Source organism: Phoxinus phoxinus (assembly GCF_949152265.1).
Source record: "Phoxinus phoxinus genome assembly, chromosome: 24".
NCBI classification, from domain to species: domain Eukaryota; kingdom Metazoa; phylum Chordata; class Actinopteri; order Cypriniformes; family Leuciscidae; genus Phoxinus; species Phoxinus phoxinus.
Window position 1 is genome coordinate 13,208,154 of NC_136899.1, and position 27,885 is coordinate 13,236,038.

The following is a 27,885-nucleotide window of genomic DNA, read 5'->3' on the forward strand; positions in this document are numbered from 1 at the left end:
AAGCTGATATTTAAACGAAACACTGCATTTGTAATTAAGTCTCATGTGCTGTAAAAGAGCAACCTCTAGAAAAAAACTAGGCTGTTTTATCTTAAAGCCTTATTGATTCTAACTCATAACGTGAACCACTTTTAGTTGACAGTATAAAAATATTTTCCACATGCTCTACAAAGCTTTGGTTTTGGGAGACATTTAAATGCCAGAGCGTGACACAGGCAGTGAGGCTCCCCCACATCACAGGAGCCTTTTTTAAGACATAAACCTTCACAAGCTCTCAAAAGAGATGACAAGAAAAATCGGATGTTTTCCTAAGTTGTACAAATCTGTTTAAATCACGCACTGAAACACACATAGATTGACTGACATTTCAGGTGCCCTGTTGTTGATGCCAATTGCTACGTATATGTGCTTAAGATGTCACGAAACTCCCACTGAAAGGCATGCAGTTCAAATTAACCCATCATATACCACATGCATACAGAACACAAACACACCCCCCTGGAGGTGCAGCGATAAGGCCCATAATGCCTGTCGCTCTGAATATTTGACATTTTTAGAGGTTTAACTCCTTATCAAGCGCCCCCCTTTTTTTGAATATACATGAAAATGCACATTCCGAACTTAAATGGTTGTAATTCAAGAATGCTTTGGAGTATAGATGTAAGATGGGTCTTGTTTTTAAGAAGACATTTGGCAGATTTTTGTAGAAGAGAAATAAATTAAGAAAGTTAAACAGAAAAAAAGTTATAGAAGTTTGAGTTTATGAAAATGTACAACGTTAAAAATTTAATTATTCATATTTTATATAAAATATATATTTTCAAAACCTGGAGGACTCTAAAAATGCAAAAAAATCAAAGGCAAAAATCTGAACAAGTTGTGTTTAAAATTTTAGGTTGATATCTCAAAAAATAAGCTTTCAGTGAGATTTTGTTTGGGCGCAGTACCAAACTTTTTCACTAGTTGACATTACTGCCCATATAAGGGCGCCTCCATTTCCATATGTTGTTTGAGTGATCTGAACCATTATTTTTACAATTTTCATACAATTTATGAAGTAGAAATCCTATTCAGAAGTAGTGTTGGAAGTTTGGCAGATTTTTAAATGAATTCAACCTCTAAGAAACACAAAAAGAACACGTATGTGCATTATAGCTCGCTGCCACGAATGGTGAATCACAAATGGTAAATCTATAATTTTTTTATTTATATTTAAAACATTTTCAGACCTTTTTTTCTAAAACAATTGAATGGATGCAATCTTTTGAACTCTTGGCATGAAAACAAACTGAGGTTTCTACCATTCTTTCATGATTTTTCATGTTCATCACTATTTCAAAATAAAGGTCTGAACACGCCTTAGGAGTATGAAAATATTCTTGTTGCAAATTGATAAATTACGGCTCCTCTGTAATGTATTTTAAAAATCAGTCACCACAAATGAAAACTAGAGATTTTAAGCTTTCAAATGACATATAGTTTGTCAAGATTGGTTTAGGTTTAGTATAGGATATTACTGTTTAAAATATATAATGGCCGCGGGCCCGCCGGCGGGCCGGCGCCAATATAAAGGGTTAATTACACGCTTGGCCTCTAAGAGCTGGGTGAAACCTGCAGCAAATTACACTATCACTATCCGCAGCTGCATGTCGCCATTGTAGTATTGAAGCCCTTCAGCAGTTGAACCCGTTCGCCTTTATGAATAAATAGGGTTCACACTCATGAGTGACAGTGACCTATAAAGGCGGTTCACCAAAAGTTTATTCTGGGTTGACTCAGAGGCAGGATTTGCCATTTAGGTGGATCTCAAAAAGTGGATGGGGGGTATTAGCTAATACAAAATTTTTATTGATAACTCCAATGAAAAGAGTTTTTGTTCTTTTTGTCCTTTGAATAACCATTGAATTGGATAGTTGTTGTCCCCAAGTTGGTTGTACTGTAATTTGTCATGTTACATAAAATTGATCTGGACCACCTATAATAATGTAATTAGCAAAATAGCTAGTAAAACTTATACACTGCATCCGAAATTGCTTGCTAAAAATTCCAAAGAACATTTTTTATTTTGTTCGTTCGTTTTTTTTAACGTTACAACATTATCACTAATGATCAATTACACTGTTGCTGCTGCAGAGCAAGTACGGGACTTGCTACTGCCAATACATACACAACACACTGCTGTGAGCAAGTAAGACATGCTGCTTTAGCCGTAGCAGATCTATACAGGTGGAGCTGGGGAAGGTGGAGGATTTCTGAAGGCGCTGCACTGCTACAGCAAATGCTGGTTAGTATTTGAAGGTTGAACAGCGAGGTCATTGGCTACTGATACAGCAGGAACCAATCAGCTGTGCCCTAAAGAGAACGATGTGATTGCAAGCAGATTGAGTAAGGACCTATCAGCCTGATGATAGATCTAGAGTTTCATGACAGAACTTTGTATTAATTTTTATTTTTTTTATGTACTGACCCCAAACTTTTGAATGGTAGTGAATGAGTTTAACTTTAAATAGTGATAACTTCCCATCTTCAAATGATTGCCAAGTGTGGGACAACTAGTAATCAATGCATTTGGGCACATACGTCCAACCTGAGAAAGCCAAGCGGCAGTGTATAAGCGAGTATAAATCAAGTAAGAAGTACATGCTGTCATGGCATGAAGATAATAACAAGAGAACTACTTCATCTGCTGTATAATTAAACTCCAAAACAACTGTAGTGAAAAGATACTGGTGCCACAATTGGTACGGCATACGGGAAAAGGCTGACTCCTGATCGTCAAGTCAACGTTTAAAAAAAAAATATTATGGAGTCCTCAGATATGCAGAGGGTGGGAATGTAAATAATTACTCGGCTCCAGTGGAACCAATTAATCACATGTGTGGGTTGTAATTTGTCCCATAAAAAGAAGACGAAGGAGATGCGAGCAGACACAATGTCGCACAAGTTAACTATAAGATGGCGCTAATGAGAGAATGAGAGAGAAAAAAGGAGGAAGACAAAGTCATGCAGCCCAGCTATGAATGACGTGGCGTCTTGACAGGATCGAGCATGTCGCACAGCTGCAGGCATAGCCGAGCTAGCGTTGAGTTTTGAGTTGGTTCGATTATAGATGTTCCTCTGGTGACTCCACGTCCTGTCTAGAACAGCCAGACACTCACAGTGCTGTCAGCACAAAGTACACACTTTTGTCATCCTCCAAGCAATTTGCTGATCATATTTTAACACCTATATGAAGACAGACCTCTAACACAATAACAACTGAAAATAGGAGGAGGGCGAAGTCCTCCAGTTTCTGTCATCATCACCCTCCAAACTTGTAAAACCTTTTATTCACTGGAACGCAAATTAAGATTTTTTTAAAGAACATTAACAGTTTTTGTTTGTCCATACATTGAACATTAATAGGATCCAAATGCTGTTGAAACTGACTGACTGTCTTTGTAGGGACAAAAACATTTCTAACATTCTTCAAAATATCTTATTTTGTGTTCCTGAAAAGAAAGTCATAAAGGTTTGGAGCAACATGAGGATGAGTAAACTCTGTTTTCTGGACATTTGTAGACTTGTATGATAAACTTTTGTTTACTGTATGTAGATAAGCCTAATACCTAATGAACCGTATTCCGTTGTCTCTAGAGACACGAAATGTGGAGCAAAGTCAGGAGAAATGCGTGAGTGAGAGAGATATTTCTCCTCTGATGAGAAGCTTTTGCCTTTAAAAACATCGCCTAATAAGCTTATTAACATCTTAGAGAGAAGGAAAATAAAGTCTGATGGTGTATGCCACATTGAAATGCAGCACATTATTAAAACAACATGAATTTTAATGTAGATCTAAACCAATTAAGGTATTAAGAAGACTGAATAATTGCATTATGAGACACTGTCCCCATGGATTCACTTTCAAACATCAAAACATGCATTGAATTCTCCAAAGACTCGCTTATAATGAGATAAACATTAAACATATATACACTGCTGTTCAAAAGTTTCGGGTGAGTAAGATTAACACATTTATTTGCCAAGGAGGGATTAAATTGGTCAAAAGTTACTGTTTTCAACATCGATAATAATAAAATGTTTATTGCAGCAAACCTGCATATTAGAATGATTCCTGTAAGATCATGTGACTGAAGACTCCAGTAATGATGCTGAAAATTCAGCTTTGCAACCACAGGGATAAATTACATATTAAAATATATTCAAACGGAGCATAGTTATTTTACATTGCAATAATATTTTTTAAATATATAAAAAGGGCCATTAAAAGACCAAGAGTTCTGCTCAGAAAAAAACATCACTGCTTTCCCTTGAATTTATATGGACTTTGACAAGTGAAACTGCAGTATAAGCTTATTTTGAGTAATGTCATTTTTTATACCCACATTAAGGAGTTGTTGAAAACTTACCAGAGAAGAAATTATAAGAGATGTTATTTAAATTGTCCAATTAGCTGGCAGTTGGATCACTTCCTGTTTGACTGATTAATTTCAAGATCTCAAAGTTGAACTTGGAAACTGGCTGCAAAGGCAACATCTGCAAGCGATCATAAAGAATAAACAAATGCACACAGAAATCACTTTACATATGAACAGGTAACTATGAATACAGATTAGGCTACTGGAAAAAATACAACTACGGTAATAAGAATGAAAAGGATACAGCTGACAAAAAATTAATTATAATATATAAAGAACATTATATATGAACAGAGGATATTATTATTGCAAAATAATACATTGTCTGCAACATTATTCACAGCTCTTTAGTTCTAACAGCTAATTATACAGAGAAAAGAGAAGGATATGTGAATAAACTGAGTATTGTTAAATGATTTGCCGATGTTTTGCAAGCCATACTTGCATGAGAATGCCACCACAAGCCTCTCTTTCTTCCTCTCACTCACTGCTCTGACAATTGCATGAGGCAATATTCCAAATACTACCGTCTGGACATTAAACAATGAAGTTTAAACAATAAACTTTAACAGGGGACGTATGCTTTATCCTGCAGGCCTCGTTAGAGTAATTGAAATACGGCGGCCCGGCAGGCTAATTAGTTCCAGTCAAATCAAGCAGTCAAATCCAGGGATGAGATCAAACGATCCACAAGGCGTTCCGAGACATAATATAAGTAGATATTGGAGTTTATTGCTATTCTAAGCATAGTTTGGCTGTGGCTGCATCCTTAGTCATATACTATGCCATGTGAGCAGAATTAGAGTGTCCAAAATCATCATTATGGAATTATGTCAGTGCGAGCCTTTTGAGCTATTATCAGGAGTATGGGTTTTCTTTAGATTTTAAGCACAGAATGTGAGGAACGTTTTTAAGAGTATGAACCTAAAAGTTAAGTGACAGTGTGCTCTAAAGGCCATTATTAGCATCACTAAATTAAATAAATAAAAATCTTCCCAAAGACACTGCCATTGGTTGGATAAACAGACGGCTCCGCCTCAAACTCACACCATTGGTTGAGCCAGTGTTGCTATGTGGTTATGATGCTAAACTAACCAGACCAAACCAAATCTAAACAGACCACTTTTTTAGGAAAAATCAACCTATGATATGCAAACGCAGACAGTAAGGTGACAAAAATCAAAGATTTTATTAACCCATAATGTCTTACCACAAGCTCAAAACTATGTAGCCTACTTTTTACATCTCCAGTGAAGTACATGCAACACGCCTATGGCTTAAAAGAGCAACTTCCTGTTGCTTTGGGTTGACAGCCTTACGTAATTTCAGATAGTGTCAGGTGAATTACAAAAGCCCACATAATCTGTGTAAAACCCTCAGAATAGGTTCTTGTCTGGTTCATTAAGAATCTGCAGAATATTTTGCTCGTTAAAATGTTTGAGCAGAAATTCTGGCCAATTATGCAGCTAGTGGTCGCTTACTGTTTCTACACCTTCAAAATGTGCATAATGAGTTATGGACTGTTTTAGACTAGGTGTTAAGCATTTAAATTAACAAGCAAAACAAAATGCGAGTCCTAATTTCTACTAAAACATCTTATTTTACAACAAGAACCAGAACAAGTATAATCATTCAGTGATTAATGATGTAAATAGCTATTTGAGACTAAGATTGGCATTAACATTCCCAACATCATCATTACAAGGCCCTGATCTTACATGCTGACCTTTCAACTTGTTTGCTGTGCTCCTAGTATTTGTTTGATGTCAACCCTACTACCTAGACAAACAGGGCGGTCCATCTGTGAGCAGTTTCCTACCCGTAGCAGATGTCTAGGGTTCCGCTGAGAGCACCACTCTTCATATGTGTTTGTAAGCAGCGAGAGCCATGCGCTGGGCCAACAGCAGTCACTTAAGTACCAGACGAGAGCTTGTTTCGGTTTGAGCAGCTGTGTTATTGCACTCAAGTCAGGTTACATTGGGTCACCTTCTGAACTGTAGAGAACTAACCAAGCTGTACTAAGTGCACTTTTGGGTAGAATAACAGTGTTTAAACAAAGCACTCACTGGCGTATCGATACAGTACATGCAGTGGCGGTCCACAGATCTTGGGGACCCATGTAAACCTTGGAGTGTATGCGTTGGGTGTGAAACAGTATCGCTCATGGAGAAATGTAGCCCTTTTTTTTAGCGGATGTGGTATTCAACCAATTCTGCCACTAGTTACTCACACTCATGTCATTCCAAATATGTATTGCTTTCTTCTGTGAAACACTAAAGAAGATATTTTAAATAATGTTTCCAGTGTTTTTGCCCATACACTGAAAGTAAGTGGGACCCAAAACAACATACTGTAGGACACATGTGATACAGACTATCCAGTAGCCTATATTATATAACACATATAGGGCCTACTGTTCAAAAGTTTGAGATCAAGATTTTTTAGTTTGTTGTCTTACTGAAAAGATCAGTTTCCATATTGTACCCAACATTTACAATTTCTTGCCATTCATATACAGAGGGATCTTAAGCCATTTCCTTGTAATGCCCTATGATTTTTAAAGGACAAATACCCAAGTACATTGTTTTAATGTTACACTCAAGGTTCAACCCCATTATTGCATGTATCTCTCTGTTCAGATCCTGCTAGTAAGTAATAATTTTACAGTTCCAAAAGATGTAAAAAAGTCAGCCATTACATTTCCAAATTTTCTCCAGCATTCACCAGCCTTTTGATTCCCAGTTTGCAAATATTTTACTTTTGGGTTTATGAAAAACCTTATTGTAAAGGCCTTACCCTTTACAATAACCACCCTAACTATAACCCCGAATTTGTTGAACTCATCTGTGTTTTACACATATACAGTAGTTAGTTACCCATTCTTCTTCTGTTATACTTATATAGAGTGTATTTTTGTTTACATTAAATAGGAATAAATTAAAGAAATGATTCTTGAGCACCAAAACAGAATATTAGAATGATTTATTAAGGATAAATTGGAGTAATGAAGCTGAAAATTCAGCTTTGCCATCACAGAAATAAATCAAATGTAATAATATTTTTTACAATATACAAAATTTTTACAAAATACAGTTTTTACAATACTTATGATCAAATGCAGTGAGCATAAGAGCCTCAAAAAACGTTGCAGTTTCTTAACTAAAAATATTCTTGCATGTGGACAACAATCTCTTTATTGTTCTGTATTGTTGGATGTTACCACTGGGTCACGCTTACCTACCACCAGAGAGATTTAGGCATGTCTAAAAAAATCTAAATGGGTCTGATCATTTTATTTAGCAAAAATGTACTGAGAGAAAGAAAAGTCTAACTCCCTGATTTATTTAAATTTTTCCTGAAAGATCCCGAAGTAATGCCAGCCCAGTTCCTAACCCTCGCCATCTGCTAAACTGCAAGGGCAGATTTCCCCACAAACTTCTGCATGAATTCACCTTCTGTAGAGTCACCACAACTTCCTCTCCCCTCTCACCCAGACAGACGGGGGTGAGCAGCACCTGGACTCACCGCAAATAGCCCACCACACCAGTGGACCCTTATTTTCCCTAAAGTATCAAAGAAAACAGGCCTTTGGGAAGTGAAGGACAAGCGAGTGGGTGCAGCTGGACAAGCAAGAACAACACCAACTGTGGTTGAGGTGTCAGACAGACGCTGCTTTCTGAAAGTGGTACAAATTACCAAACAAGTGATTGTTAAAGCTGAATCCTTGAATAACTTAATTTATTATTTATTTATTCCATTACCGATATTAATTTATTACTTATTAAATTAAATGAATAAATGATTTAAGGATTCAGATTATTTTATACCTCCCAAGATACCTTGTTTCTTTAGTCAGACTCTTAGACAGCATGCAGTCTTAGCTGAAAAAAAGAATCTCATTCAACTAAAAATATAAATCTATTAAAGATGGACAAGGCAAGGGCAATTTTATAAATGAACATAAAATCCATTTAATACTGAAAAGTGTTAATAGAAAATAGTTCGGTGCAATTTAACAATGTGCACTACCGATTAAAAGTCGACACAATTTTTTTTATGTTTTTAAAAATACTTTTCTAATGCTAATCAAGGATGCATTTTTTTATTAAACTGAGTAATAACAGTAATATTGTGAAATATGAACAGTTTAACCCTCTGGGGTCAACGAACGAACATAGCAGCAAATTTGACTTAAAATACTACCTCATACCTCATTTATGGTCATCCAGATAAAAATAATACATAATTCGAAACTGTAAACTATTTTTATATGTCCACTTACAATCAAAACAAAACATTGTGCTTTTGTAAAATAAAGATAACAAACAGGGTGTGCTTTCTGCCGTCTCGGTCTCCGTGAACTTTTTTTTTTGGAGCATGTCACAAAAATGAAACAAAACTCATCTAATTCTTTCCACACAGACATGAACAGTAAATGTTTTCCATTTTAATATATATTAAATATATATATTTCATTATTTCAATATAATTCAATTAGTATTTTATTGTAAAATATATAATTCAAACAGCATTATTATATGTATATATATTTTTGTATTTATTACAAAAACCTAATGCCCAAAAAAAATCTCAACGGTTTTATAGTCGTCCAGTCAGATAAACAACATTGAGAACATTCATAAAGCTTGCACAGCGAGCACATAACCTGTCAACATTTAAATTTAAGAGTAACCGAGTTCATTCCCTGAACAGTTCATAAACAAACACCAACAGACACAGGTGCTAACAAGATGGAGAATGTTGCGCTCTCGAGTGCATTGGAAGCCTCACACCCCAACTTCTCTTTTTTAACGATGGGCGTCTCAGGAAGCCCAACAATAAGTTATTCTTCTCTCGGCAGAACATGCCCTTACAGAGCACTATGAAATCGTATGGTGGCGATAAAATATCGCAGCTCACATAAATAATGTTTTAATGAGCCCCCTCACCCTTCACTTTAATGATGACTGTAGCTTTTCCAGTCTGCTCCTAGAGAGCACATGTGGCCTCCAGGTGGGCCAGTCAGACCAATACAAAATTATTCCAAACACCTCCGATTCCTAAATCATCCAGGACTACCGTTGAACATGCCTTCAAGTCCTTTCTCTCACCTCTCTTGACCATTGATCACCGTCAGAATTCTTCCTCTCTCTTTCCCTTCCCCCATCTAAAAATGTGTGTGGGGAGAAGTCATGATGAATTGAGCCTATATGTTCCACTAATTGTTTCCAAAGAACATTGATCCCTTATAAGCATGAGAGGGAAATCATGCATAATCCTCATTATCCCTCTCCAATTAACATGAAATTTTCCGATGCCGAATGGTCCGTACGGACCAGGTTAGGTGGCACTGCTAACAAGTGTCTGGTGTTTAAAAATAGAAGAAAGAATAATTATTCCATTATGACTGCAAGCAATGCATTTTTTTAAAATTCACTTTACATTTCAGAGTACTTTTTGTTAGTTTCTGCAATGGTTTTGATGTTAGTTTTTAATTTATGTACATATAAATTTTTTATAATTTCTCTCTTTTCTCAAAGCGCTTTACATAGAAGTGGGAATCTCCTCAATGTTTTTGAGGGAATCTCCTTATACACTACCGTTCAAAAGTTTGGGCTCAGTAAGACCTTTTTTAATGTTTTAAAAAGAATCTCCTAAGTTTACCAAGGCTGCATGGATTTTATCAAAAAATAAAGTTTGAAATATAGTAAACATTTGAAATAACTTTTCTGTTTGAATATATTTTAAAATGAAATGTATTCATGTGATGGCAAAGCTGAATTTTCAGCATCATTACTCCAGTCTTCAGTGTCACATGATCCTTCAGAAATCGTTCTTATATGCTGATTTGCTGCTCAAGAAACATTTCTTCTTATTATAATAAATGTTGAAAACTGTGCTGCTTAGTATTTTTTGTGGAAACCGTGGCACACTTTTTTTTCAGGATTCTTTGATGACTGCCATGACTGCTAAGTATAAAAGTACAGAATTTATTTCAAATTGTAATCTTTTGAAACCATTTAAATGTCTTTACTGTCACTTTTGATCAATTTAATGCATTCTCGCTGAATAAAAGTATTATTCTCCTTGATTACATTTTTTTTAATGGTATTATATCTAATTTAATCCAATATGCTGTGCTGCAAGTCCAGACTCCAGCAGGTACGTACTTTATAAGCGACAAGCAAGGCAGTGTGCTAGGCTTTGGAACAGAACTTATTTCTGACTATTAATTGAGTCAGGGTCGTGCTGTTTGAAGGGCAGCTTTCAGGGATGTCAGGGTTGAGCTCACGGTTTATGTGCTGTCAGAAGAGAATGAATGGATGAAAACTGCTGTGAGACCCGTCAAAAGGTCAGCAGGTGAAATGGGGGAGTGCGAGAGTGCCGATCTCAGCAGGGTCAATGAGAAACGAGTGAGTTTCAAGGAACAAGAGTGTCTTTTTATAACTCTGAATAATTGCTCAAGGGCACTGTCATCTCTGTCAGCTTAACATCTAAAACCATTTAGCAACCATGATTTGCTGGTATGTGTGTGGAGGTGTGGGGTCTGAAATGTGCGTTTATAAAATGTAGCTTTATTCATCACAAAACAAGATGTTTGTTCAGTACTGGGAGGGAAAGTGTGTTAGAGCACTGCAGGGTTCAGAGCTCACCGTAATTCATTCAATCTTTTTCAACACTTCACAGAAAAGACGCCTGTTGATATTATATTCATGCAGACAAGAGGGCTTAATAGACGTTTTAAGCACAACAGGTGACTTCTGTTCTTTTGATTCCTAACTCAGTATTCTCTTCCAAGCAACATTTGTCTCTTTTGAAAGGCGTAGAGGGTGGAAAAGTAACAAAGAAATAAATGAAAGAAGGACAGAGGAAGTAACAGCATGCCGATTGTTTCACGGCAGGAACTCGAGGTCGACAGGTATAGGGTTATTTGCCGCTAACTAGCCCTCCTCCAGTGACATTTATCTAAAGTGAATACAAATTAAATAGCACATTTGAACGGTCACCACACTCGACTGTAAGGCGTCCCAAAGGTAAACGTTTACAATCTTAGCATGGACATGTCAGACGGTTTACGTCAAGTAATCAGCCAGCAGCCATATCACCCTGTAGCCCAAGACTGGTTGCCCACTGAAGCTAAGCAGGGAGCTGGATGGGAGACCTTCTGAGAAAACCAGGTTGCTGCTGGAAGAGGTGTTAGTGAGGCCAGTAGGGGGAGCTCATCCTGTGGTGGGTCCTGTGAGGGTCCTAACGCCCCAGTATAGTGACGGGGACACTATACTGTCAAAGAGCACCGTCCTTCGGATGAGACGTTAAACCGAGGTCCTGACTCTCCGTGGTCATTAAAAATCTCAGGATGTCCTACTTACACAGTAGGGGTGTAACCCCGTCATCCTGGCCAAATTTGCCCCTTGGACTCTGTCCATCATGGCCTCCTAATCATCCCCATATACTGGCTGTTGAAAGATGACTTTTTGTAACTATGGACATTTGTTTAGACGTACAACAGTCGAACTCGCTGATAAACGACCATAGCATGATGCATCGTTGGAGTCAAGACTGTTTCCAGAAACAGACATTGGTTCAACAATAGGACTAATGTTAATAGCATCATGGTAAGTGTATAGTAGTAATGACTTCTGCTAATTAGTCTATATGAGATCTCTGAGATGCTGCTAATGAACATGGCACCTAATGACTATCCCACTGTTTTTGTTCCATGTCAATTTGCTTTATTTGATGTTTGATTCATCACGGGTTCCCTCATACGTCATTCTCCAGGCCGAGATCCCTTGTGCATATGCGCACTCTTCAAAAACAGTGCTGATTGTTGAAAATACACACTAAAATATAGCGATTAAAATGTATATTTAAATAGAATGATATATATAGAATTTACGTAATGTTAGCTTGTTTATTATGCTCAAGAGCATGATCTTTTTAAGTCCATTTAACAAGAAACTGCAATTAAGAGGTCAACTCTGGATGGATGGATGGATGGATGGATGGATGGATGGATGGATGGATGGATGGATGGATGGATGGATGGATGGGAAGAAAGAATGAATGGGAATGCACAGATTACAATTTTCTAGGACGAATACGATTTCCGATTTTTCATTGAGTTTGACCTGCCAATATCGATTTTGGCCGATTCCGATTTCATTTTTTCTAACCACTTTACAGCACACACAAATATTTATTTTCTATATTCTTTTTTTTATAAAACACCATATACTTTATCCAAACATCTCTAGAATAAAAAAAAGAAGGCTGGATTAAATGGAGGAAAAAATGGATGGAAGAAAGGAAAGAAGCAAAGAAGGATGAAGGAAGGAAATCAAAAAGATCGAATTGTTCTTTAATGTGTACGTTGAGGTCAGTGAGTGAAATCACTTCCTAATGCCACAGGCTCACAGCCTCCTCTGATTCCTTAAATTGAGCAATCATACCGGACATGGAAATGGAGTTATATCATTTGTTTCTCAAAAAAATGGGTTTGAAAAAGTTGAAAAGAGAGAACAAATAAAATGTTCTTTCTTCCGCATAAATATAACCATCATTATCAGAGTAACCTTTCAAACCAATTAGCTTTTAAGTATCACTTTGGTGCATGATTAAGCCTGATTGAGGTAAACGAAACAGGTGTAGAGACAGAGAGGTAGAAATAAATAAATGAATGATGGGAAAAATAGGTGGAGATACTTTAAAATACAGCTAAAATATTGATCGATACTGTATTAACGGGTCATTTTATATATAAACCCGCAATAAGTAAGAAAAGGAAGATGAAATTCTAAGTGGGATGTTAGATGGAAAAGAGCTTTCCATTAATTTACAAATGATTTAAAACCGATTTGTTTCCTTAAATGACCAATGCTGGTCTGGTGATCAGAGACATTATAATGCGTCATCAGTTATGAAGACTATTTTAAACAAATTAGGGCGGGATCATCTGGGATGAGGATATAGATAGACAGACAGACAGACAGACAGATAGATGGGTAGATGTATATAGACAGATACCAAATAAACATGCTTGCTAAAAATATCCTCTCATTTGTAAACACGCGTGCTGTTCTCTGATTCGTGTAGCTTCAGCGGCTCCTCTCTGCAGGGAGGAACTGTCAGTGTCTCACACCAACCCTCCTCACGCTGAGAACGGTTTGTCTGTCTCCCACTCTTTCTTAACTCATTCTGGGGTGCCTCCCTCAGACATATATCTGGAAAGAGATCACTGGAAAACCATTTGAAGACTTTAAATATAAATAAATGACACATGCCTCAAGTAAGAGCAAATCCCCTATTGATCCCTTCATATAGTCTGCATGAACAACCATCCATCTTAGAGGAGCCAGTCGACACGTTTAAATTGCGTTGCACGGCCCCATCAGTCGCTGGAGAGCCGTGCGGGACATCTTCTCAGGGAGCCGCTCGATGCTTTAAGCAGGACTTAGGAGGTTTTGTATTGATTAGCAAGAGCTCGGTTTCCATAAAATCAAGCTGTTCATTGATACGGCAGGGATTTTCTGCATGCCCGGTTGCCCACGCTTCTACGGTGACCTTGTGGCTTTGTTTGTTAATATCTGCACATATTTACAGTACATCCTTTTACTTACAATCAAACGATTTAAAGGCTTTCAAAACACAACTACAGCTTTTACGTTTGCAATACACTATCAGATTAAAGTCATATTTAAAATCCTCCTCATAGCTGTCAAATTCTCTCTGTTGGATGTTTTATATGAAGTAGAGAAGAGCAGTTGTTTTTTTTCCCCTTTCTTCTGTCACATCCCGTCTGACTTCACTGCATCTTTTGAGCCTGCGGATTCTCACCTGTCAGGGAGGATGTCAAGTCCCCTGACGCTTCCTCAGATTTGGATAGCGCAGATGAACAGTGCAGACACATCACAAATATCAGATGTCAAGAAAGCAAAATGCAGAGTTTGAGTCATCCTCTCGCTTCAAAAAGCACATAGACGTGGCTTAAAGGTTAGCGCACGTATTCCCACACCTTGAGCCATGAGGACGCAAGTTTAAGTCCGGCTTGCATCATCCTATTTGCCTTTTCTTAACTTTAACGAAAATTAGAACAACCTACATTTGATAAGCTCAAATCAAATATATATTTTTATACAAATAAAGAAATAGAAACGTTTATTGAATAAATTCAATTAAAAATATGAATAATAGTATAATATAATAGTACATAAATAATACTAAAAAGTATTCTTTCTAAAATTTCTGACATAATGTGCAGGGTTTGAATTTAGACTGCACTTATGTTCACTTTTTTCAACTAAATGATTTAGAGAAAGCATGCATATTTAAAAAGATGAAAATTAAATAGGAAAAACTCCTAATTTTTATTGTGGTTTGTACAGTAGCATATAGTTACCATTTTATAAAAATTTTATCTAATGTATTTGATTAATTGTTTTTCTACTTTTTAATAATAAACACGTTTGTAGATAGAAGTGTGTTTCTAAACTGAATGAAAAGAAAAACAGAACAAGTATACCATAAAACTGCATAAAAATCAAATACATAAGAAAATTTAATATGAAGACGGAAATATTATAGGCTAAGTACATAATTAGGAAACCGAGTAACAAACTTGATATCACACGTGCAAGTCTGAGCTTGTGTGCAAACGATTCATTCACAGTTTTCACATAACACTGTCAAACTCTGTGCAGAAAGCAGAAAACAGAACTGACACAAAACCATAAGCACCCGTGTCTCACTCTACAGTCCACAGAAACAGCAAGTGAGAGAATCACATGGTGTTAAAACAAAAGCTGTGGAGCAGAACCACGCGGACCACCTTCCAAGGCGACTCATTAAAGCCTCTTTTTGGACGCAGGCCTCTTTTTGGACGCAGACCTCCTTCACCCTGAAGCAAACCCCCGGCTTCAGTGATCAATCTACACTTTCTCTATCTGCTCTGCCACATTTCCAGGACCCCAGACAGAGATGGATGCTGTTCGCAGCCTGACACAAGCTTTCAGAGCAGCAGGGGAGGCGGGAGGCTACAGCTCTATCTGGAAAAAGCCCTAAATACATATTAAGTGCTCTCTCGCTATCTGCATCGCTCTCCCCACACAGTCTATGGTCAAAATGCTGTTAGAATCCATCAGACACACTTGCGCTGCATTACAAAAGAGGCGGAAGCTTTTCTGTAAAACAGACCATATGGAAAGCCCAGTGGAAAGTCCTGAAAATGGACGATTTAAGTTGGTAAAAGTTTTCATTTATGTTATTTTTATTAGTGGTCGAATACAAGATTTTTCAATGTAAGTATGTGAGTGTGTGTATATTATATATATATGCTATACATTATATTTTTTTATACATTATCATATATTATGTATAAAATATAAATAATGTAATTATATATATATATATATATATATATATATTATACATTATATATATATATATTATACATTATACATATTTATGTATATTTTAGTGTACATATATTATATATAAAATATATATAATGTAATATATATATATATTATACATAATATATATTTTATACAATATGATATATATTATGTATAAAATATATATAATGTCATATATATACAGTATATATATATAGTACATTATATATATTTTATACAATATAATATATTATGTATAACATACATATATATATATATTAGTATATATATAATGTAATATATATATATATTTTATACAATTGCTTTTATATTAAATATATTTAAATATAATTATTGTCATATAATTAACTATTATCATTAATGATTAACTATATTATTATTACTTATATATATATATATATATATATATATATATATATGTAGTTTTTTTTAACAAGTGTGACCAGTGGCCAATACATGATATACTGCTAAACTATATGATTTTAACATATTAAATGATGTATGCATACATACAATCGATGCCAGTAAAATCAAATGTATCTACTCAAAATAAATTTAAATATATCAGTAGATTTGGTTGACCACAAAACAAAAGGCAAATATATCAAAATAATTATAGTAATTTAATTAGTCTGCCGGATATCGGTTAATCGCTGTTTATTAACACCATTAAAATGCAGTAGTTAACACCAATGATTTAATTTTATTTCTGTTGTCATTAGCTCTTAAAAACTGAATGTACAGACTAGTGTTTTTATTAGAAAAGATGAACATGAGACCATCAGTCAAGTTCACTGGCTATTAATTTATGCTCCATTAAGTTTATTATGCCATAATTCAAAAGATATACATTTAGACATCAAGAACGAGGTCCTAAAAGCTCCACATAAATGGACCACAAAAATAAATCCATTCATTTTTACAACAAATGTCAACCATCCTCGTTTACATGTCAGCGATTTGATTAAAGGTCTTCAGGAATCTTCAAGGCAGTTTGGTGTCCCCATAAACACAGAATCACTCAAACAACCCTTTCACTCATTTTGTAACGTCATTCACCCACATAAAAATTACGAGTCTGTTAAACCGGGCCTAGAAACCATGGGAAATCATTTTCAGAAGACTGACAACTCATGATTCAGCCCGAAGAGCAACCGCCGGTGGAATGGCATCACATTAATAAGCTACGGTAAGCTGAAGGAAAGAAGAAAAGAAAAAAATCTCCTGATCTGGCTCTCATCCTTTATTCTCAAAGAACATAAGGTCCATAGTTTCAAACATAAACAGGATGCTCTCCAAGTCTATCCTAAAAATAACACCCGAGGTCTGGCGGGATTATAAACTGGACCTCTATTAGAGCTGCTGAAGCGCTGTCCTTATTTAAATGCACAAAAGTCTTTCATACAAGCACAGAACGGAAACACAGAGACCGGGGGGATTTGTCAATGTGAAGTTTCGCATTCAGTGAGTCAGGGCTAAATATAAGGACTGCGGTTTAAAATGACAGTGAAAGAAGGGTAATGAGGTTTTGTGGTTTTAGGATATGTAAACATATCAGCAAGTGTGGAGAGAGGGTGCTAATCTGCACTGATGTGTGGGCATCTCTGTTTCCATCAAAGCAGAGAGTTCTCTCTTTCACTCAAAACACATTCAAACCAGCTTTCTTTCTTTGTAAAACTTAAAAAAATCATCCTGAAAGCATTGGCACCCACCTGCAGTTCAAAGCAGTGCATATTACTGTAGTCCTGCTCCAATCTGGCAGCGCTGCAGATCGAATCAACTATTCTAGTGTGATAAAAGAGTCTCTCTTGTGTACAGTACGTTCACAAAAAAAAAAAAAAACTCTATGCTGCACAAATCTCTACTTGTCTTAGACTTGTAGGCCCCTATTATAGGAACAACTCTGAATCAAACTTTGAAGCTGCTAATTTATAGACTTATTTATAAGTCTGAAACTGAAGTTGCGATAGCCTTTTCTTCCCTAATGTTCTAGGAATGATCAATACGTGATGACAACATGTGTTTTTACATTGCTGTAACTCATCAAAAGAAGTTATACAGATTTAACAAAATGTTAAGTCAGTTTGATGTAATTTAAGTTGAAACTACTTAAACATCAAAGTTGATTGTACCTAAAAATGTAAGGCAACAACTTTTTTACAGTAATTCCCTTTAAGTTATGAAAACCTTATTTCTGAACATTTAAATGTCCAATTTTTTAAATGTTATTAAAATATATATATTTGGTATGCGAACATTAAGAAAACATTTCATTTTATCATTCATCAAAGTTCATGGGAATTCTCTGAACATTCTGAAACAAGTAACATTTAAAAACCATTAGATGAGTGTACCGTTTCAAAACGATGTATATAACGTTTTTGAGCTAACATTATTAAAGACCAGATATCTTTGAATCAACAAACAAGAATGTTTGTTCATACATTTTGAGAAAACCTTGCCTTGAGAAGAGATGTCATTGCTGGAGGGAGGGGAAGTTATTTTTGGTAAAAGATTAATAATGCGGTGCATGGATAGATCATTTACAATAAGTACCGCAATATTCCATTAAAAAAATATTGTTCATTTGACAATAATAATCATATCTTGTTCACATCTTATTCTCAATTGCCCGTTTCTAAAAAAAAATTAAAGAATTGAAAGAATTACGTATAATGAATTCCCTCTACAGCCTGGAGGAGACAGCAAATAATGTGTATGGAAAGCAAACAACAGCAATTAGAATAATCACCAACATCAAGAGCAAGAGTATGAAATCACAGTCTAAATACAATCAGTGATAATTACAAAGAATTGCAACCACATCAGACCAACCTCAGCTCGCCCTGTCCTGACATAAGAGCTCATGTTTTCATACAACATAGTTATCTAATCTACTTCAGAAGCTGGGGCAACCTCAATAAACTTTTACAGGAGACAATTATGCCTCATGTTACACTCTCTCCTCCATTGTTGTCTGATCTGCCATCAAGGTTGTGTTGCACGTATCCACGGCAACCCTTCAGCGTCTTACCGATTGAATAAGTTGGCGCCTCATTAGCCCTGAGCTGTCTGTTCTTCAGACCAGCTGTTTCCTCAAGCCTGACTTACTCTACAAGGGTAATAAAGTGGCAGTCATAGTTGAATTCTTCTCTCAAAACTGCCAAGACTGTTCTGTGATCAGTACCAAAGCACCATGCCCTGAATGGAGATGTGGCGAGCTGAGAGCTAAATATAGACGAGGGACAAAACCGCTTGTAAACAATGGAAAAATTCACTTGCTGGCAGTGAAATGAAAAGTGTGTGAGGGACTATGATGAATGGAATTATCTTATTTAAAAAGATAATTCACCCAAAAATTAGTATTGTTATAATGTGTTGTTCCAAACCTGTACGTGTTCAGTAAAACAAAAAGGAATCTATTTTTGCACAAACAATGGAAGTCAATGGGGTCCAAAACAACTTTGGACCCATATATATACACACACACACACACGCACGCACGCACCCACGTTCTTATTATCAAAGTTGAAAACAGTTTTTGCAGTTTAATATTAGAATGATTACTTAAGGATCATGTGACACTGTATATTTGATCAGATATAAGCAGCCTTGGTGAGCATTTTCTTTCAAAAACATAATTCCATTATTCCAAAAGAATGAAAGTCATACAGAGGTTTTGGATGAACTATCCCTTTAAGATCCCTTTTGGTATTGAGTTTGCTGCTGATTATGTTAATAAAAACAGGGGAGGTGAGTGGAACAACAGGCTCTCAGGGTTGTCAAGATGTGCAGGTGCTAGTGACGGCATACTAACAATTTTACAATAGCTCCTGATGCCTTGGTTACACATGCAGGCCACTGGCAGACTAATAACTTGGGTTACAAAATAGGAATAAAGTCAGTCTTCATATTACTAAAGCGTCCACGGGGCGTTCTATAATAAAGGTGCTTTCAATGTAACAGTGTACGGCATAATGGCTGACATTTGGAAATCTGTATCGATGTTAACCATAAACTCGATGATCTCATGTTGACTAAATTATCGCTTTAGGACAATAACAGTGCTAAAGAGTTTAGAGTTTAGGTAAAATCAATCTTTTTTTTTTTTAAGGACTGTTTTTACACGTCCACTGAGATTCCGTGTTGAATCTGCACTGAAATTTGAGGCTCTCGTTGCCCAAAGGTATCTTATACTCTTTCAGAATTCAGCATTTTTTTTTTTTGCTTTACATTCCCGAGCCTCTTTGTCCTACGGGACCTTAACGGCCGTGCCTTTGCAGGTGAATGAACTCAAAGGACTTGCACTGCTATGATCTAGAAGTAATTTAACCATCTGGACCAGAGTCACGTTTTTCCAGAAGCCTGCTGGTGGTGATACACTATACACATGCACTATAGAGATTAGTCTTTAAAAAAAGTATCCTATACTGAACTGCAACAACCTTTAAGCAAGTAAAGAAACACTGAAAGGAACTTGGACATCTTCCAGCGCTCGAATGCATCATATATTCAGCATGGGTAAAATACATAATGATACAGATCAATGGAACAGGAAAGCCACGTGAACCACTAATTTCAGGAACGCTGAACGTGTTCAGAGTCATTAAGCAAACACATTTGCTCGCAAAGTACTTCAAACGATCATTTCCATTTTATGATAAATTTTACTCTGTTACATTCAGAGAGTGATTAAAAAAGATCACATTTGACAATAGTTGACCGTTTGAGGGAATGTCCAAAGTTGATACTATTATGCCTAATGACCTGACACATTCTCTATCGGATGAAATGAGATGTTTGATGATAATAGCAGCGTGGCGACAGTTTGGACACACTACAAAGGTCACAATTCTGGAAAATCAAATATAGAGAGGTTTATGTAGTACTGTATATATAACTATTGGTAAAATGAATGAACTTGAACAGTCATGGTTCAATGTGGCTGTTAAAATAGAGTGGGACATCAGGTAAACTGGAACACAGACGTTTCATGATTGATTGTCCTTTAAATATCAGGAGACAATCAAACGTGGCAGTCATTAATCTTTGCCAGTCATTAATAATAAATAAATAAAAAGCCACAAGAGTCTTTAGCCTTCTGAAAATGTCTTCATTTGTCTTAAATCATCACCAGACTCTCAATAATAACATAAAAAAATCCACCAGTAAGTGAAAATCGGCTTCTTCTCTTAAACTATTAAGAATATAGTCAATTGTGCTGTATACTTATACATGATTACTGCATATTGAATAACAAAAAATATGCTTTGTTGCAAAATTGCAAACAGCTTTGCTATAATACACATACATGATAACACATATGGTAGCCTGAGTTACCATCGACAGCTTGTTTTAGATTATTTCTATGCTGGTCATTTATGTATTGAAAATATGCTTCTTTAAGTTCATATACAAATAGTTATAATAATGTGTTAAGTGAAGTATATTTATAGTAGAGAAGTTAGGTCCAGTTGAGGAAAATAATATTGACAGAAATAATAATAATAAAAAAATTACACATGAACCTAGAGTAAAAAGTCATTAAGACAAAATTAAGTAAGAAAAAAAAAATCACATAAACTGAAGAAACTGTCAATAGCAAGGTGTAGACAAAGTCATTTTCTTCTATATAGCCTATACTGTCTCTGCTAACAATCATATTCATGCAGTTTATGCAGGATACTGAATTAAGACGTGAGACTGTTTTATTGCCGTCAAAAGCTTGATCTCTGTCAGACTAAACTACTCTGAGGCAGCACCACCACGCGGTAAATATGATTTCATCAGCAAAAGTTCCACAATACACGCACATGAAAGCATAGCCGTTATGATTTCGACAATGTTTTCCTTGATAATGTGTGTGTGTGAGAGAAAAATAAATATAGGCTAAATAATGTTTTGAATGCGAAATATTATAGCTATTGATCTGAATTCATTCTTAAGAAGCACTTGTTATTGTATACAAGAGAACGACAGATACAGTATTTGTATAGGCTACTGCAAATATAAGCTTTACATATCGCTTCATTGGTTATTTGAACACCTGAGTCGCGTATGGAGAAAAGCACATGGGTTACTTACCAAAAGAAGTGTCACAATATTCCTCCTTATCATGAAGGTGAGAAGAAGCAAAGAGTCAGTGAGTTCTGTGAAATGTGACGTGTAATCCCAATATCTCTACAGTCCGCAACGGGGGAATAGTCCGTATGAGCGCAGCTTTCTATTAACTGATCCTCAAACGAACGCAATAAGAACAAATGACTTCCACTACTTTCTCAGACGACAGAGAGCGGAGCGGGGAAAGACGTGTAGCAGAGCCGCGAGTCTAAACTCACTGGGCAGTTTGTGTGAAGCGCTCCGGTCAGAGAGCGACAGAATGAGACGTGTCTACACTGCGAGCGACGCGACGCGAACAAGACCAGAGCGTCCCACTGAACCAACGAGCCTGTCTGCACCGCACGAGAGCGCGTGGACAGCTTCATTGATGATAATGGGGGTGTTCTAGTTTCCGCAACAGTTCTCTTACAGAAGAACATCATTTGAATTGCAGAGATAACGATTTATTTTATTTCAATGTTTTGATCACCCTGAAAAGTTTAGGACTGCTTTGCAAAGTTCTTATTCGGATACCACCAGAGGTCACACTTTACATTAGTGCCCATCAAATAGTGTAATTTCATAAATGAGTGTTCATTTCCCCCGTTATAATGACCGCTGACTGTACAATAGCCTATCATACTCCTATTACATGATTCCTCATCAAATAAATAAACAGCCAGCCTACATGCAAATTATCTTAGTCACCATGACATAAAAATGGACAATTCTTGTTTTTTTTATGGAACATTGTACTAATATTTTTAGTAAATGATTTATGTATGAGTTTCATTTTTTAAACCCTAACTTATGTGCCCTCATAATATTTAATTAATATACATTCCCTCTCTCTTGTTGTGACCTGCAATAGCAAACTCATTTTTTAAAATTATTGCTATTATTATTATTATTGCAGAGAATGGGAACATACAAAATAATTAGCAAGCATACATCCATTTTTTTTTAACTTGTTTAAGAAGCCATTTCACTCGGATAGGCTACTCGTCACCATAAGGAAGAAAATAGCCTACTAAAATCACATCCGAAATCACACTCTCTAGCCAACTTATTTTGAGTAAGTAATTATTTCACGACCGCTGAAAAAGTATGTTAGCAGCCTATGTAAACTGGACGTAGCCTACTACATTGGACAAGCTCTCATCTTCACGTGACCTGCTATCAGCGTCAGTTGTTTCGCTTCACTGCCATTCAATTCCTCTCCCGTGGCCTCATGGGACAGTGTCCATCATATGCACACTTCAAAATCTCTCCGGAAGTAGGTCATCCTGGTACTTTTTGCAACTCTTTTATGAGAGGTACTGTGAATTCAGACATACTTCTTGTGTCACATAGGCTACTGTTTTTCGCCTATAGAAGTATGCGATTTCGGATGCAGCCTTTCGCAACTTTGTTCTCGGTAAAAAAAAAAAAGGCGGATAGGCTATTAGGAATATCAATTGCAGTTAAGTAAGGTGGATACTGATTGGCTGTCAATCAGTAAAAAAAATAAAAAAAAGAATTCCGTTCCTTGTTCTTGTTTTAGCTGTAGACTTTATTTTACACTATGAATGCATCATTGTTCACTTGCCTTAGTCTACAATGGATGTTTTATTAATATACCACATTAAAATATTCCAATAAATTTCAGCACAGTGAAAAAGGAAATCAAGAGTTATTTACAGCTAATCAGATTAAAATATTTAATTGTACTCGCTAGGGTGCAATGCTTTTTTGGGAAAAAGCCTGTTTTTTAGAATCGGAAAGTATAATGACTTGGATATAATGCCCTACTTGTAATAGAGAGTTGCTATGCAGCCAGGAAAGGAGGAAAAAAAAAAGAAGGAACGACCGTGCAAATATTATATGCAATTGCCTACATGAAAGCAGAGTATTACATTCCATGAATGACATACTGTGTCTGTGAGAAGTTCAAAATGAGTGGCAATAACATTTACATTTGGATAATGCACAGTGTTCCTGGAACACAAGGAGATTAAAGCCGTTATCAAGTTTAGATGTGGACCAAAACCTTAATCCTGAGACAATCTTATTTGCTGTGTTCATTAGCCAGAAAACATTGCCAAAAAGCAATCAAATATTTGCCAGCCTGAAGGCAAGTGCGATCATCTGCTATTATTGCGTCCATAAAAAGGATATAGAGGCTTCTGAGGACTCACTAAATCAAAAAGCATCCTGTATCGCTTGACAACTGTGTTTAACAATACATAATTCCAGACTCCTGATGAAAGCTTTGAAGACAGTCTAATGATTAAGTTGCCAGGCAACTGTCTGCTAAAGTTAAGACCCCTTCACCTGGCTCTAATGTGGGTTTTTGAACATGTTTTGGCAGGACGGCGAGATTATCGACTACATTGAAATAAGTTTGTACTAGAAACAGTTTTCACTCAGAAATTGCTAGTAAATTTCACAAACAATTACAAAGAAAAGGCAACTAACACATTGAATTAAACGTGAAATTTTGAAGTAGAAAACCAACCTGATCTCATGGGAAACCAATGGGTTTATATAGAACCCCCAAAAAGTTGTACATAGAGACCCATCTACACTACATCGAGACCCATCTGCGTCATCTTCTCAGTTCTCGCGCATGCGTCGTGACGCTCTCGTGAACTCACGTCAGAGGCCCACGCAAAAGAAAATGAATTGAATAAAGTCGTTATTTTTGTTTGTTTTTTTGCGCACAAAAAGTATTCTCGATGCTTAATAAACTTAAGGTTGAGCCACTGTAGTCACTTTGACTATTTTAACGACGTCTTTACTAACTTTTCTGGGCCGGCAGATGCAAGTACCCAGCAGACTATGAAGGAGTGAGCCAGCTCTCAGATTTCATCAGAAATATCTTGCAAAGATGAACGAAAGTCTCACGGGGTTGGAACAACATGAGGGTGAGTACTTACTGACAGAGTTTACATTTTTGGGTGAACTAAACCCTTTACCTTTATGTTTAACAGGTTATTTCCGTATTTTCTTTTATAACGCACGTTTACGAGCTGTTTCATTTATAAAATGTAATCAAAATAAGTAAAGATTTAGAGAACTAAATCCAAAATGATAACCCCAAAAGGTTCTGTATATGAAGCACCTGACAGAACCGTTTAATATTATATATATAACCTTATATTCTATATTATAAGAGTGTATGTTACAAAGTGCCGATTGCGTATTCATTCATACAATGTGTATCGTACAAAAACGATTCGATTAATACAAAAAAAAGGTCCACTCCTAAACATTGTAAGCAGATTGTACAAAAATTTACAAATAAGATAATCCTAATTCACACAAATTAGCCACCAGTTCACCAAAACGTAAAATAGTTAAGAATTGCCATGACATTGTGTTGTATTTTCTTGCAAACCGTACTCCAATACTTTAAGAATAATATTTTTTTAACAGTGTGTTACCGGACATGCAGCATAAAGCCTCATTGCCCCAAACTGGTCACCAGTTTTCCAACAGGACCATGTCAACCAGCCTTGTGCTACACAACCTCCATCCATCACCAAACAACCGTTTGCCAAGCTTGGCCCCCACTGGGAGCATTAAAACAAAAGGGAAGCATTGAGCTAAACAACTACCTCAGCAGTGATTCCATCATAACTGACAGGGGTCCCAGGGGCCACTCAGGGTACCATGAAGGAGGATGTCGAGCTGCCCCGTAAGTCCATCAGGCATTATTCACCTCTGCGTACCTGCACGCGGCTCGCTGGGGTGCAGTGAAAAGTCCCTCGGTCGGTCAGGTGATTTCCCTCGCTTTCCTCTCGCTCGCGCCGGCTGTGTTGGAACTATTGACCCCTGTAGGAAGGAGGAGCTTTGGGTTTTGTGGAATGATGCTCAGAGAATAAAAATGGACGAAGAGATGTAATGAAATGCACTTGGGGATCTGTATCTACGTCAGCACTTGTTTTTTTTTTTTTTTTGCCACTGTATTTGTCACTGTTCAGCCAGTTTTAGCCAAGATGGATAGCATTAGAAGCTTCTTACTCTAAGAATATGACTGGGTAAGTTAGTAATCTGAGCGATATCGAGTCAAGTTCACCTTCAGCTTTAAAACCAATTTAGGGGACCAAAATGAAAATGAGCTTTTTAAGTGGCTATACAAGTATTAAAAATCAGTTCACACTGAAATAAAGCTGAGGCTCGAATTTCCAGGGATATTAACAGTGATTAAATTACATTATTTTAGCTCAACGTGAGGCCCATAAAACAAATGCTCAACGGGTTCCATAAAGGAACACTGTAGAAGACAAAACCAATATATTACATTAAGTGAATTTTTACTCACATTAGATGCTTTTTTTCCCTCACGAGGAGAGCAGGGAGATGTGGAGATCTCATGTTGCAGGGGAACTTCCCGGCCCTCCATGATACACTGAGGCCTTTCAGCGGAGGTTCAAATGCCACAGCCCACAGTCACAACCTTTTCACCTCAAACCCAAATAGACGAAAGCTTGCCATTATGGGAATTACAGGTCATCCGCTCGTGCAACTAAGCAATTTAAGATAATAACAACTCAGATTTGTATATTCTGTATGGAACTTTCCACAAATAGGGTATAACACAAGAATTTTGTGTTTTTTTATGAGATTTGACATAGTTTGCAACCCTTTTACCACACTGGCACATATCTAAGTGCTTAAATTGATGATTTTTTATTTTTATTAAAATGTTCATGTATTATAGACTACAAATAAAGTTTTTCTTTAATTGTGACATGTAAATGTATTTTCTTGGTTTGAAATATGGAGGACAAATATATATTTTAAAATGCTTTTAATATATATAGCCTGTATACATACATACATAATATATATATAGGCCTATTTTAAAAATATATTTCGTAAAATATATATTTTTTTTAAAATGGAAAAAACTTGTATATATTTTACCAAATATATTTTGTGTAGATTACTAAAAGAAATACTTTTGTAAAAAAGAATACTTTTTTTTAGCATCTAGCTTCTCGTTGGAATTTAAGTCAACATAACTGTAAAAAACATTAGCTAATGTTTATTTACAGTTAGAACTTATTTCCAGATGCCCTTAGTGACTCCTTCCTAAACCAGCACATTAATTATTATTATTACAGTGTGTTTGATCATGTTGTCGTGGTGTTCGCTAATCGAAATGTTGCAATTAAGTTGAGCTTCAAATCATGATTCGCCCACCTCAGTGCAGGTAAACATCCATCATCTCTCACTCCCACAGAAGAGGCCACTGCATCTTAACAAGCGGCCCAAAAACACTCACATAAAAACAGTTTGTTGACAAGCAAGTTTACATTGGGGTAATTGGTTTCAGGCACATATCAGACAAGTTAATTAATTTTAATTACTCACGGTGAACGGCAGAGGTCAGGCAAAAGTGCAGACAGGGTGGGAAGAAGTTTAGTTTTGCCGCCAAGTTGTTCACTAAGAAAAAACAAACAAACACAAACTTTGAGACAAGAGGGCGGGTTGTTGCAACTACTAATCTTCTCTCTGTCTGCCTCACATTTTCTAAGCTTGTCACAATATTTACAGCACATCATGACTTGGGTATATTGAAAAACTAACATTTCTCTAATACAATGACAATAATATGCAATAAACACCCTATTTTCATATGTTATGATGTTACAAAGGATAACTGCATTGACAACTGTAAAAGAGTCAAATTGGAATCATTTTTTTTTTTTAAATGAGGACAATTGTAACAAGATGTACAAATGAAAAAGATCATGATATACCACCCTTTGTTAGACCAGAAATATCATTATAATTACTTACATGGTCTACTTACTTTCTAGAAATTGGATTGTGTGGAAGATTGCGAGCCAGTTTCAGCGTTGAGTTTAATTTCATGCAATGCAGTGAGAGCAAAAGAGCAGTGATAAAGCACACAGATATGGGTTTGTGACATCCCAGTAAAATCACGCGCGTCGGCAGAAAGG

The 27,885-nt window shown here is 36.3% G+C and overlaps 1 protein-coding gene across 5 annotated transcripts in view; it reads right to left on the reverse strand.

The window, feature by feature from the left end:
- sema5a (sema domain, seven thrombospondin repeats (type 1 and type 1-like), transmembrane domain (TM) and short cytoplasmic domain, (semaphorin) 5A) overlaps positions 1 to 27,885 on the reverse strand; it is a 145,236-nt gene that overhangs the window by 103,077 nt on the left and 14,274 nt on the right. Inside the window, exons 2-4 of one of the 5 annotated variants that reach the window (XM_079601664.1) lie at positions 27,293 to 27,364; positions 27,122 to 27,176; positions 25,645 to 25,747 (exon numbers count right to left, since the gene is read on the reverse strand). In XM_079601664.1, coding sequence (XP_079457790.1) covers positions 25,645 to 25,747; positions 27,122 to 27,139 — 121 coding nt within the window. In that variant the 5' untranslated portion in view covers positions 27,140 to 27,176; positions 27,293 to 27,364. Of the gene's footprint in view, positions 1 to 21,916; positions 22,289 to 25,530; positions 25,748 to 27,121; positions 27,262 to 27,292; positions 27,365 to 27,734; positions 27,751 to 27,885 lie in introns of those variants that run through there. The other 4 variants (XM_079601666.1, XM_079601665.1, XM_079601668.1 and 1 more) reach the window with 4 other exon arrangements.